Source organism: Pleurodeles waltl, chromosome 1_1 (assembly GCF_031143425.1).
Source record: "Pleurodeles waltl isolate 20211129_DDA chromosome 1_1, aPleWal1.hap1.20221129, whole genome shotgun sequence".
NCBI classification, from domain to species: domain Eukaryota; kingdom Metazoa; phylum Chordata; class Amphibia; order Caudata; family Salamandridae; genus Pleurodeles; species Pleurodeles waltl.
Genome location: NC_090436.1, coordinates 301,350,592 through 301,364,940, shown reverse-complemented (window position 1 = coordinate 301,364,940; position 14,349 = coordinate 301,350,592). Strand labels below are relative to the sequence as shown.

General features: G+C 46.7%; 1 protein-coding gene across 1 annotated transcript in view; it reads left to right on the top strand.

Moving 5' to 3' along the window:
• Positions 1–14,349, top strand: part of DHX29 (DExH-box helicase 29) — a 935,315-nt gene that overhangs the window by 659,874 nt on the left and 261,092 nt on the right. Inside the window, exon 15 of the mRNA XM_069222079.1 lies at positions 4,927–5,071. Within this exon, the coding sequence (XP_069078180.1) occupies positions 4,927–5,071 (145 nt within the window). The remainder of the gene's footprint in view (positions 1–4,926; positions 5,072–14,349) is intronic.

Below are 14,349 nucleotides of genomic sequence, written 5' to 3'. Positions count from 1 at the left end.
ACTAGAATCAGCATTTGCAGAGGAAATCAGGATAAAAATGGTCAGGTCGGACAAAAAAGTATTTGATGATGTGGAAACTTGGTCTTCAATGCTCCATATATCGATGGTGGGGACCAGGAGGGGAGTCAGGGGGATAACAACGCTGCAGCTGCCTGACACAAAACTGATGCTTATGTGCGTCATCATGGCCTTGCCTTTCCATTATACTTCTAAAAAGAATTGCAGTAGATGTTGTTTATGAAAAACAAAATATACATAAAACCTTTTTTAAACTTTGAAGATTTTAAAAGTTTTGATTTTTGTACTTTAGCATGTTGTTTAGATTGTTTTGTTTTTGATAGATTTTACAGAAGAAGTATGACCAAAATTAAAAAGAGCTATCTATTGTGGAGCATTAAGAATCATTTTTATAATCTTCATATTCATTTTACAGGTATTCTGGGTAGCGTTCACACCCTTAGTGGATATGTTTCTCCTGAATCTGATCTGAGATTTAATTGTATATTAATAATGCTTTTCATCTGGATAAAATGTTAGAACATAAAGATGTTTCTGGGGAGGATTTTAGCGAAAATGTTTATGCTAATTGTTTGAATGAGTATCTTGGGGTTTTGAATATTTAAAATGGTTAAGTATGTATATATCTGCCAACTTCTGTTTCCTAGGGGGCGGCCTACAATCAACTTCTGCTTGCTTATGGATTAACGTGTAATGTTTTCATGTAAATATTTTGTTGTCTCAATTTCTTAAAGATAAATGATGTAAATTTCGGTTTTCCCATTGGATAATTGGGTAGATAGGTTCGCATACAGAGTGTATTAAACTGCTTAAGCTTTCGAACATAAAAGGTAATAATGAGAAGAGTGTGTCTGTGTGTGGGTGTGTAGATTGATTTTAATTTAGGATGAGATGCACAAAGACTTTTTGTTTTTGCATACAGGCCAGTTTGCAGAATTGAGTGGTTTAAGATCATAAAAATACCTGCTTGTATGTACAAACCACAATTTGCAATCCGGTAAAATGATACTGAATCGCAATATGGATTTACAGCCCAGTACCAATAAGGTATTTGGAAGGGGCGGGTTCAGGGGGGGTCCCTTCCAAATACCAAATATGAATGCTTTGTATTGGTGTTTTGCGACCGAAATCCGGTTGCAAATCATTAATATTTTACTAACTACAAACATGCCATTTGTAGTAAGCCATTTGCAGACCAGAAAGTGTTCCCGAAGGGACCCCTTCCCCTTCGAGAATAATGAAAAAAATATTTTTATTTATTTGTTTTTTAACTGCATCCTGTTTTCCTTTAAGGTGGAAGAAATACGATCGGAAATTTATGATGAGTTGAAAACCTTGGAAGAAATGAGAAAGAAGAAGCAATGGATTATAGAAGATGTTTTGTAGTGCAGTGTGGTTTTAAACCATTAGCGGGAAGGAATTGTAGGAGCTAAATTATTTATTTAAGTTAGTGTAAGAAGGCTGCAAAACTACTTTATTTGGGCCTTAGGCTGATTACACTGAAAATGTGCACACTGCATTCATGTTTTTATTTATATAGTGTTTCTCCTTTCTTTATAAAATAGATTAAGGGGCATATTTATAAGCCCCTAGCGCCACCTTGTGCACATAAGCATCATTTATTTTGACGTTAATGTGGCCCAGTGAGGCCAAAATCCTAGCGCCATATTTACAGAGTGGCACAATGCATGAATTGCGCCACATTGTAACCCTTAGCGCTACATTATGCCTGTGCCAGGTATAATGTATGCAAAGGGGGCGTTCTCTCACTAAGGGGGCGGGGAAAAAATGGTGCAAGGAAATCTATGCGATATCCTTGCGTCATTTTTTACGGCACTTTTAACGCCTGCTAAGACCAGGCGTTAAAATGAGGGCTTCCATTATGTAAAATGGGCCCCTATGTACTCTGCAGGAGTAGCGCCAAACTTTGTTGTGCTACTCCTGCAGAGTACATCAATAGCGTCATGAAAAATGACTCTGTTGCCCCCTACCCTGCGCCATGGTGCACCGTATTTTAAATACCGCACACACATGGTGGCTGTAGGGGGGTGCTAAGGTGTGCAGGGAAAGTGGTGCTACACTATGTCCAGTGCCACTTTCCATAAATCTGCCCCAAATGTGCCCTGTTCTGTGGCAGTGTTTATTTTTGCTGTAACAGTTCACTAACACCTGCCTGCTGCCAGAGGAACACGCATTATGTTACAGTGTTCAGGGTTAATGTCATTGCTTGCAGAACAGTATTTTATTCATATTTTCAAGCATGTATTGTTTAGTAATGCAATGTAATTTCCCCTTATTTGTAGGCTAAGGTTTCTACTTTTTTATTCATTTTCAGAGGGCGTGTAGAGTGAGCTTGTTGTATGTAATAAAAGTTTTGAATGATGATTGTTTTTTATTAATGCAACATTAAGTTTACAACCCTTGGTGCCACTTGGCTCCATGCTTCAGGCAAGATTCGCTTGTGCTGAAATGTTATAAGAACAGTTATTTCTGGGGTGTGAGCAAAGATTTCCCCTGTCCAATCTAGAGATAGACTTCAGGTCAAACCTCTTATTGCTTTGGCACTTAGAATATTTTTAATGATTCTGTCTTATTTTTAAACTGAACAATCCTTATGAGAATTTGCTATCTGATTCATTATTTAGTTTGTGTGGGCCGTATTTTGTTCTGGTTATTAACTAGAATAGGGCTTCACTCCCATTGCTTATGCAGATTCGAATTTGTTTGCATTTTGTGTATTTTGATTTGAATCGACTTATCTGCCTTTTGACCTTCTGTAATGATTTCAAAATTTTAAATAAACCTTCATGGTTTGTATAGATTTCCTTATGCGAGTTCTCTGTGTTTTCTGGTAATTGTATGCCCAGTGCTCTCTCTCTTAGGGATTCACACGTAGCCCTGATTCGTCCAATATACCATTTTAGTGATAAAAGTGATGCCAATGCCATGGTGGTCATGGACAGTAGGGCTCATATATTTTCTTTTTGACGCAAACCTGCGCCAGCGCAGGTTTGCATCAAAAAGTTTAACGCCGACTACCGCCATTCCAACACACCAGCCGGGCGTCATATTTAAGGAATGACGGTATCCAGCGCTGCGGCCTGGTTAGCGTCAAAATAAATTATGCTAACCGGGCAGCGGAGGCGTAGGGAAGACTGGGGGTTGTGCGTCAAAGAATGGTACAAGTCAGGTTAGAGTCTAAAATATTGACTCTCACCTGACTAGCGTCATTTTGTGACGCACAATCCCCATGGAAATGACTCCTGTCTTAGCCAAGACAGGAATCATGCCCCCCTGCCCAGTGGCAATGCCCAGGGGACCTCTGTCCCCTGGGCATGGCCATTGGGCACAGTGGCATGTAGGGGGGCCCAAGTTAGGCCACCCCAATGCCACTTAAAAAAAAAAACTTACCTCTACTTACCTGTACTTACCGTAGATGGGTCACCCCACCCATTGGTGTCCTCCAGGGGTGGGCGAGGGTGGCAGGGGGTGTCCCTGGGTGCAGGGAAGGGCATCTGTGGACTGCTTCCATGGTCGGAAACCATGGAAATGAGCCCACAGGTCCCCTAATGCCTGCCCTGACCCAGGCGTTAATAAATGACTCTAAATAGGCTTAGAGCCATTTTTTATGGCCCTCCTCCTCCCGTGCGTCATTTTTGCACGGGAGTATAAATGAGGCACAAATGCTTGCCCGGGAGCGCCTACCTTGAATCTCATTAATGCAAGTTAGGTTTCTACGGTAAAAAAATGACTCTAACTCCATAAATTTGGTGCTAGACAGGTCTAGCACCAAAGTATAAATATGGAGTTAGGTTTGCGCCAAAAAATATGACTCGAATCCGGCGCAAACAGAGTATAAATATGCCCCTAAAAGCACTCAAATGCCCTCCTGTTTTTTGGGTGTCTTTCTTCTTCCTTGTTTTTAAAACAATCTGCTTTGTTATGGGGGATCCGTTTAAAAAAAAAAAAACATTTGGTCAGTGGAGATGGTGCTTTTTTCATCTCAGCCTTAAGCAGGGGAAGGCTGAAATTATGCTCTAAATATATATAAAGTACCAGGCAGCCTTACAGCATCTGAACAAGAGATTAGGGTTAACGGAGACCATACCAGAAATCAACAAATTGACTCAATGTATTTCTTGGAGTAAAAAAACACCTCATTCTTGAATATAGGTACAATGACAAATAGTTTTTCTGCAACTTTCTGGGATCCACAAAATATGCTGAATTTTTATTAATGGGTTTAGGAAATTCTTAATTTTTCACTATTTGCTATGTTCTGGGTGTGGTGCTAGTTGGAGGTTGAGGTATTTACCTTTTGAAGGTCATGTGGTGTGAAGTGCCTGATTCCATACATTGTTTCTTTGCCCATCCACCAATGAGGTGGACTGGGAAAGAGATGATGGTGTTATCATTATGGGAAAAGCGTAAGATCTTGTCAAAGGAAGAAGTGGTTCCATTTTGTCTAGAGAAATTACAAAAGGGACAGGATAGGAAAAATTATAACACAGATTATTGCTCCTATAAGATCTTTTTTGCATCATGAGAAACCCAAGTAATGCTCATAGATGCTTCAATTATATTTATCTACTCAAATAATTCGTCAGAGCTCTGTAATTTTTCAGTGAGTCTATAGGTTTTGTAAGCAGTATATCAGGAATTTTACTATTCTTTGGCAAAACAATGTCCACTGCATCACAGATGAATAGAAGTCATTTGAAAGGTTGGCAGGAAATGCTGATGAAGAGGGCATTCATACACTGTGATGTGAAAATAATGTATTTGTTTGTTAGTAATATATATTTTTATATTGATACCAACGTGATTATTTAATATGTTCTTGTAATGTCTTAAAAATGTTAACAGAACATCTTAGTTAGTGTTGCAATGACATCTTTCTTTTCACAGGAATTCATACCAGTGCCAACGAGTTCTGGTGGAGATTTGGGCCCAAGCTATCAAAGGTATAGCAAACGGACGTGCCATGCAGTTCTCTATATGAACCCCAATAAGATTAACCTAGACCTCATCTTGGAGCTGCTTGTGTTTTTGGGTATGGCTTTTGCACCTAAATCAATTTTTTTTTTACTGTTTGATTGTGTAACCGGTTTTACTTTTTAGCTGTATTAAGCGCAAGTTTTATCTCGCATTGATGACAGATCATTTAATTCCTCTACGTTCTTCATAAAATAAAATTTAAGGAAACTTTTAAACTTCTTACTCCGTTATATCTTTTTTTGCTTATCTTTCATAGGCTGAATTTGAAAATAAGCTTCTAATTCATGTAAAGTAACTTTGCATGAATGCACTATTTAATCTTTTCCTTCTGTTCATGGATAATAAAGATATGAACAGTTCACAAAGGAGAGCTTGACTTGTCACTTGTAATAATACAGAACAAGTATCCTTGCTGTGTAAGATAGGTAGGCTCTGTTTAACAAATTAACTCTAAATACCACCTGAGAGAATGTAGCACAAGAGAAACTGACGAGACCACAGATTCCCCTACTCATCCTTGCTAGTACTCGTCCTTGAAGGTCTCGTTTCTGTCAACACCGATGGGCGTGTGTTGGAAGGTGGGTCATTAGTTGTGTGGCCTGCACAAGTAACGAGTCCGCACGTTGACTCTCATAGGGTAGCTTGCAGAGCAGTCCAAGGCTTACTCAAGGGAGGCACGCAAGCATGACTCTTAATAAATGAATGTCCAGTCTGTGCTTTTTCTTTTGATAAAGTAAAAGTACATCTATTATTCACACACACTACTCAATACTATGCAACAATCTACAAATATATACAAAGTGATAAAATCACTCTGGACCAACAGTATGTAATCCTTCAGGTCTCCTTAAGGGAAAATATAATCCAACAACCCACATGGCAAAACCATCCCAGTGCTCCCCTTGCGACATTTGAACATTCTGACAGTATTCAACAGTACAGTGCAATGATGACACCTACATTTGTGATTAAATACTTTCATCCTGCCAAGATGTGACTGTCAGTATCATTATTCAAATTAGCATAATCAGAGAACATAAGAGACCAATTTCTAGCATTCTAACCATCAGGATCACTTTTAGATTACTTTTGGGTTACTCTTACTTAAACATAAAATAACAGTAGAATACATTGGGCCATACCAACCTACACCTATGGTAGGCACCCTTGCACAACCAGGAACAAAAGTACACTGAAGCTTGTGCTTCAAACATCCATCCAACCCTGGAGGGGTTACCTCTCAGGTGTCCCACCCTACCTAGGGTGGGGACACCAACAGATGTTGGGGGGAGGCTGCGCTGCTCCTGCAGCTCCCCCTGTCTCCCAGTTCTCCGTTGGTGGTGGCCCCCATCTCAATGGGACCACCACAGGCGTTTTAAGGGCTCAAAAAGCAGCCCCTGCCCGCAAAGCATGCTGGGGCGGCTGCATAAATGATTAGCGGCTCTCCCGCTGCGAGGGGAGAGACGCGATTCCTTTTCTTTTCTGTTTTTTTTCCTTTCTGCCCTTGGCTTTTGATTTTGGGGGTGCCGGTCCCACCCGGTCACCCCCCGCACCAAAACGAGGATCCCTCGTTGGAGGGCGGCTCAGGGAGCCCACCCCTGGTCGCCCCCGCCGGCTCCCCGCACGGGCAGCACCTCCGGGTGCTGCCGCGGGAGCCGGCTTGCTGCCTTAGAGTCTGCCCGCTGGAGCGGGCAGACTCGGGATTCTGGCGGCCGCTGGGGCCGCGCGGGGGAGTGCAGTGGCACTCCCCCTTCCTGCCGCCATCTTCGGGGCCCCGGGATGGGGTCCGGGGCCCGGGCCCCTCCTCCTTACCACGGGGAGCGCGACGGCGCTCCCCGGAGTCCTCCTCTTCTCGGGGCCCCGGGATGGGGTCCGGGCCCCTCTCCTCCGTAGGGGGGAGCGCGACGGCGCTCCCCCAGGCCCTCTTCTGCGCGGGGCCCCGGGATGGGGTCCGGGGCCCCTCCTGCCATATTCACGGGGAGCGCGACGGCGCTCCCCGACTTTTCTTCGGCTGGGGGTGCGCGACAGCGCACCCCCACTCCCGCCTCTTCTCGGGGCCCCGGGATGGGGTCCGGGGCCCCATGGGACCATCTTCACGGGGAGCGCGACGGCGCTCCCCGACTTCCCTTCTGCTGGGGGGTGCGCGACGGTGCCCCCCCCCCATTCATCCCTTCTTCACGGGATGGGGTCCGGGGTCCTCTCTCCACAGCGGCAGGGGGTGCGCGACGGCGCCCCCCCTGATTCAACCTCCTAAACAGGACCAGGCTTCACGGGGCCCCAGGATGGGGTCCGGGGTCCCTTCTTCTTCAGAGAGGGGGAGTGCGACGACACTCCCCTGTTCTCCTCTTCTTCCTGGGCAGCCCCCCAGGCCCTGGCCCACCCTGGGGGCACAGTCTCAAGCAGCTGCGGAGCTCCACTTGCTTCGTAGCTGCTTTCACCAAGGTCAAAGGTCGCCATTCTTTGTCCTGTGATATCTCGGGCCCCCAAGGGCCGATTTTCTTCATTCTTGCGTCGTTCCGCTCCTGGTGACATGCCCTTGCCACCAGGAGCACTCTCCTTAGGCCTCCTGGCCTCGAAGGGTCCCAGATCATCAGGGAGCCAGTTCCACTGACTCCTGCACCAATCTTTCCTCTGGGTTCCCTCTTTTCCTTCTGGGCTGCGCGCTCTCCTTGCGCTAGCCCAGTCCTTCCCCCAACTAGTCCTCTGGGGGGGGATAAGGGGGCCAGCTTGCCTGGCACTGGCATTCACCTCGCTGGCCTGGGATCCTTCAGGGGCAGAGTCCCTGCTCCAAGGGCAGTCAGGAGGTTCTTCCTTCCAGTTGTCCATGACGCCCGTCTGCAGTCCCAGTGTCCAGCAGTGAAGCACAGCCAAGAGAGAGAGCTCTCCCCTGTGCAGGACCTTTTAAGTGGGGGCGGAAGTGTCCAGCAGGTCTGCACCTCTGGCCTATCCAGATGTGCCACATCACTTCCTTGCCCCCGTCCCCTCCTTCTTGCACAGTCTTCTGGGATAGCTCAAGATGGCATCCTCCAGGAGTTAGTTGCCACATGTGCTCTGAAAGTCTCAGCCCCTCCTACCTGACATTCCTCGCAGGGCTTCTCCAGCCTGCTCCTGGCACTGAATGACAGCTGGCTGATTGATGCTAGGCCCTGCTCCAGCAACTGGACAGAGCAGTAATTGGCCCTAATCCTGAGCTGAGGCAGAGAAATATGACATCCCTGGATGACCCATAAGTTGTACAACTATGCTCCTGTAACCTACTGCATCATTCTTTTCTTACAGGTTACAGTGTACTTTGGTTTGACTCTGGTGTCGGTGGACCCCAGAGAACTGGAGGTGCACCCTAGGCCCTCCTTTCCCATTGACATTCAATGGAGTATCCCCCCAATGCAAATACCTTAAGCACCCTGACATTGGCATTGAACTGGGCGTCCCTACAGTGAAAAGACAGTAAGCACACTGACTCTCCCTCACATGTATACACCCCTCTCATGAGACCTACTCCAGGTCACCACCCACTCTGCATAGTTCCTCCTGCACCTTGACTACCTAAGCGCAGTTCTAGGGCTGCGCACACTAGGAATCCTCCTCTCACAGCCCTCACATGGGTGCACATCCATGCGCACACATGATCACATGTAACCTGCCCGGGGCCTCCTGCCTTGCTGCGCCACAGCAGCCTTTCCTTAGCACGGCGACACCAGCGGTAAACACGTGCAGTCCATTTTACCATGTGTTTATTGTGCGGGAGTCACCTCATAGGAGGCTTCCTCACAGTAAACAGTCAAAAACCAGGTGGTCAAAAATCGAAAAATCAGGGCAGACCTGAGGGTCAGAACCATCCTCTAACAGCGTGTTAGGTTTTCACTGTGACCATCCTGCTTTCTTTCAGCATTCTTCTACAAATGCACACAGTCCTCATTCTGTATTAGGTTTAGAAATTAAGCCTTGTCCAAAGCAAATACTACTGTGGAAATTTTGTTGCATAAGATTTTGTTATCTGCCATCCACCAGAGCCTATCCTGTGCCAGGGTGGGTTAGAGCATAATCTACAAGGGTCAACACAATTACTACTACCTGTTTGGAAATTCTTTGCTTTGCCAGTTGGATAGCATTGGACGTCTGCAGGAAACATTACTGGCTGGATGCAAGGTAGGGGTAAATACTAAAGTCAACCAGATAATGCTGAAGAATTAATTCAGATGAGGAAAGTTATTTGTGCCATTTTCCTTTGCAGATTCTTTGGCCCATATTTATACTTTTTGACGCAAACCAGCGCTGGTGCTGGTTTGCGTCAAAACACTTACTGCCGGCTAACGCCATTCCAATGCGCCAGGCGGGTGCCTTATTTATGGATTGACGTTAGCCGGCGCTGCAGGCTGGTCAGGGTAAAAAATAAATTACTCTAACCAGGCAGCACCGGCGTAGGGAAGAATGGGGGTTGTGTATCAAAAAAATGGTGCAGGTCAGGTTAGAGTAAAAAATCATGGCTCTAACCGGACTTGTGCCATTTTTTGACGCACAACCCCCACTGAAATGACTCCTGTCTTAGGAAAGACAGAAGTCATGCCCCTTTGCCCAATGGCCATGCCCAGGGGACTTCTGTCCCCTGGGCATGGCCATTCGGCACAGTGGCATGTAGGGGGGCCCAAGTTAGGCCCCCCTATGCCACTTTAAAAAAAAATAAAAAAATCATACTTACCTCTACTTTACCTGTACTTACCTGGGATGGGTCCCCCCATCCATGTGTATCCTCCAGGCATGGGCGAGGTTGGCAGGGGGTGTCCCTGGGGGCAGGGAAGGGCACCTCTCTGACCATGGAAGTAGTCCAGACTATGGAAGTGAGCCCACAGGCCCCTTAACGCCTGCCCTCACCCAGGCATTAAAAAGCGGTGCACAGCAGGCTGGGTGCCGTTTTTTAATGCCCGCCCCCTCCTGTGCGTCAAAATGACGCGGGAGTCATGTTTTGGACAGGAACGCCTACCTTGCATGTCATCAACGCAAGGCTGTTTCCCGCATCCAGAAAATGACGCACACGGAGGAATTTTGACATTTGCAGGGTTGGGCATCATAGTATAAATATGGTGTAAGTTTTGCGCTGAATGTGCGTCAAAAATGTTGACGCACATTCGGCGCAAGAGTATAAATATGCCCCTAATTCTCCTCATAGGACTGTTGCCCAATTATATCAGCATATTAATCATTTTCTGAATTCGTGCCAAATAAAGAATGCAATATATATGTCTTTCCTTGTGGAGGTGGAAAGTCAAATGAGGGAGGTAGAAGCTAAGTGTGGGCTCCAAGTCAAAGAGCACAAAGGGCCCCACGTCCTCAGTCATTGATGGAAGCAGCATAGACATCAAAACTCCAGGAACCAGTTTGTAGCATGGTACAGGAGTCGAAACAAGCCAGAGGAAGCCCAGCAGTGGATTCAGATGGTCCAACTGGCGCCAGGGGTGAACTTGTCGTAGTACTTCAGATGGAACACCACTTGGCTCACAGGGGCCTGCAGGTGCGCAAGAGTGAGTCGGTGAGGATCGATATGCCGCAGTGTTGCAGGCAGCCCTGGAAGTTCAGGTTGTGCAAGGACAAGTTGTGGAATGGGTTTTGACGTTGATCAACCTTGGATACACCCTTACACCTTCTAAGGAGAATGGAGTGGGCTGGTGCAGGGTCCTGCTTGGATTTCTTGTGTTTCTTGTGTTTTTCCTTCAAGTTACCCAAAGATTGGAGCACATTGACAATCACTGCAGGCCTTTGATTCGTGGCACCACAGGCAAATCTGTTGAGGATCTGTCACAGATGAACGAGTTACTTACCTTCAGTAACGACTTTTCTGGTGGATACATTAGCTACCTGTGGATTCCTCACCTCATGAATACTCCCATGGCGCCAGCATTCGACGGAAATCTTCTTACTAGTCTCTGCACGTCGACGAGGACGTCACTGTCTCGCACGCGACGCCGTCTGACGTCATACAGGCAATAAGAGGTCCTCGACGACGTGCGGACGTCAGTACCAATCATTTTTTACGTGCATGAGAACAACCAAGCAATGCAATGAAAGAACAAAGCAACATCCATTATATTGTAAAAATACACCACATTGTATGAATAACTGTAAATCTTTTTTATGTACATATATATATATATATATATATATATATATATATATATATAAAACTCTTTCTTTTAAAAATATATACACACACCAAGTATATACATAAAGATATATACACATATACCCATATATATATAAAAATATTATATATATACATCTATTGCACCCTCAAAGATCAAGAGGAGCGCACTCAAGGATTACTTGGCAAGACCATAAAGGCAACGGGGAGGCGGGTGGGACCGTGAGGAATCCACAGGTAGCTAATGTATCCACCAGAAAAGTCGTTACCGAAGGTAAGTAACTCGTTCTTCTGATGGATACAACTACCTGTGGATTCCTCACCTCATGAATAGAGTCCCAAAGCAGTACCACGCCCGGCGGTGGGTGCCTAAATGGTCAAACCAAGAAATCCTGCAGCACTGACCGTGCAAAATGGCCGTCCCTTCTAACCTCAGAATCTAAACAGTAATGTTTTGCAAAAGTGTGAAGGGACGACCAAGTTGCGGCCTTGCAGATGTCGACCACAGGAACACCTCTGGCTAAGGCCGAAGTGGCCGACTTAGCTCTGGTGGAATGAGCTCTAATGCCCTCAGGAGGATCCTTCTTTGCCAAAGAGTAACATATTTTAATGCAAAGAACAACCCACCTGGATAGTGTTCTCTTGTGGACTGCCTTTCCTCTCCTCTTGCCCACGTATCCAATAAACAGCTGATCCTCCAGCCTGAAATCCTTTGTTCTATCGATAAAGAAGCTCAACGCTGTCTTTGGATCCAGACGGTGCAGTCTTTCTTCCTCTTTGGAAGGATGAGGCGGAGGATAGAACGTGGACAAAGTAATTGCCTGAGCCAAATGGAAGGGTGAAACAACCTTCGGGAGGAAAGCAGCCTTGGTCCTCAACACCACCTTATCCCCATAAAAAGTTGTATAAGGGGGTTTTACTGATAAGGCCTGCAACTCACTCACTCTCCTTGCTGATGTTATAGCTATCAGGAAGACTGTTTTTAAAAACAAATACCTCAAGGGGCAAGAATGCATAGGTTCAAAAGGGGACCCCATAAGGAAAGTCAGGACTAAGGACAAATCCCATTGCGGCATAACGAATGGCTTTGGAGGATATTGATTTAGAAGACCTTTCAAGAATCTGATAACAATAGGGGATTTAAATAAAGATGGTTGGTCTGGAAGACATATGAAGGCTGACAAGGCCGATAAATAACCTTTAATGGTAGCCACTGCACAACCTTTCTGCGCCAGAGATAGAGCAAAAGACAAAACGTCCGATAGATGAGCTTGTAAAGGATCAATCTGCCTCTCTCCACACCACGCAACAAATTTAGACCACCTATTAGCGTAGATAGATTTAGTGGAGTGTCGCCTGGCCGCTAATATAACATCCACTACCTCAGGCGGGAGAGAGAAGGAACTCAGGTTGCCCCGTTCAATCTCCAGGCATGTAGGTGCAGACTCTGGAGGTTGGGGTGTAGAACCTGCCCCTGCGACTGCGAGAGGAGGTCTGCCCTGAAAGGGAGACGGAGCGGCGGGCACGTTGAGAGTTGGAGAAGGTCGGAGTACCACACCCTCCTTGGCCAATCCGGAGCTATTACGATTACTAGAGCCCGGTCTTGGCGAATCTTCCTCAATACTCGAGGAATCAAGGGTATGGGAGGAAACGCGTAAAGCAACTGGCCGCACCAGGTCATTTGAAACGCGTCCCCCAACGCTTCCTGCATCGGATACTGAAGGCTGCAGAACAACGGACAATGCGCGTTCTCTCGAGTGGCGAACAGATCTACCCGAGGAAACCCCCACTTCTGGAAGATTAAACGGACTTGATCTGGATGGAGACGCCACTCGTGGTCTGCCGAGAAGTGGCGACTGAGACTATCCGCACGCACGTTCAAGACTCCGGCCAGATGGTTTGCTATCAAGCAAATCCGATGGTCCTTTGCCCAGGACCATAGTCGAAGAGCTTCTCTGCAGAGAAGGTACGACCCCACTCCTCCCTGCTTGTTTATGTACCACATCGTGGTAGTATTGTCCGTTAGGACCTGTACCGACTGACCACGAAGGGAAGGGAGGAAGGCCTTGAGAGCCAGACGTACAGCCCGTAACTCTAACAGATTGATGTGAAAAATCTGTTCCTCTGGAGACCAAAGACCTTTGATCTCCAGATCCCCCAGATGAGCTCCCCACCCTAGAGTGGAAGCATCCGTTATGACTGTGGCCACTGGTGGCGACTGCTGGAACGGTTTTCCTTGTGAAAGATTGTTGCTTGCAATCCACCACTTCAAATCCACAGCAGCATCTCTGGAGATCTTGACAGTACCCTCTAGATCCCCTCTGTGTTGAGACCACTGCCTTCGGAGGCACCACTGAAGAGCCCTCATGTGCCAGCGAGCATGCGTGACCAACAGAATGCAGGAGGCAAAAAGACCGAGCAGACGAAGGACCTTGAGGACTGGAACTACCGCTCCATTTCGAAACATTGGAACCAAATCCTGAATATCTTGAATCCGCTGAGGCGGAGGAAAGGCCCGACCCAATGTCGTATCCAGTACTGCCCCTATGAACAGGAGGCGCTGAGAGGGCTCCAGGTGAGATTTGGGCTCGTTCACCGAAAAGCCCAGGTCGAACAACAACTGGGTTGTTGACTGCAGATGACGCAACACAAGCTCCGGGGACTTGGCTTTGATCAACCAATCGTCCAAGTAAGGGAATACTGCTATCCCCTTCCTTCTGAGCTCAGCCGCAACCACCGACATCACCTTCGTGAAGACTCGAGGTGCTGAAGTAAGACCAAACGGAAGGACCGCAAACTGGTAGTGTTGCGATCCCACCACAAACCGGAGATACTTCCTGTGTGACTTGAGTATCGGGATATGAAAGTAAGCATCCTGCAAGTCGACAGACACCATCCAGTCTTCCATGTTCAACGCCAAAAGCACCTGTGCTAGGGTCAGCATCTTGAACTTTTCCTGCTTGAGGAACCAATTCAAGATCCTCAGGTCCAGAATTGGTCTCAAACGACCATCCTTCTTGGGAATCAGGAAATACCTTGAGTAAACTCCTTGACCCCTTTCCTGCTCCGGGACCAACTCCACCGCGCCCTTTAAAAGGAGGACTTCTACCTCCTGTTCTAGCAACAGGAGGTGTTCTTGTGAACAATACGAAGGGCGGGGCGGGATGAGGGGCGGAAACTCCCGAAAGGGAAGGGTG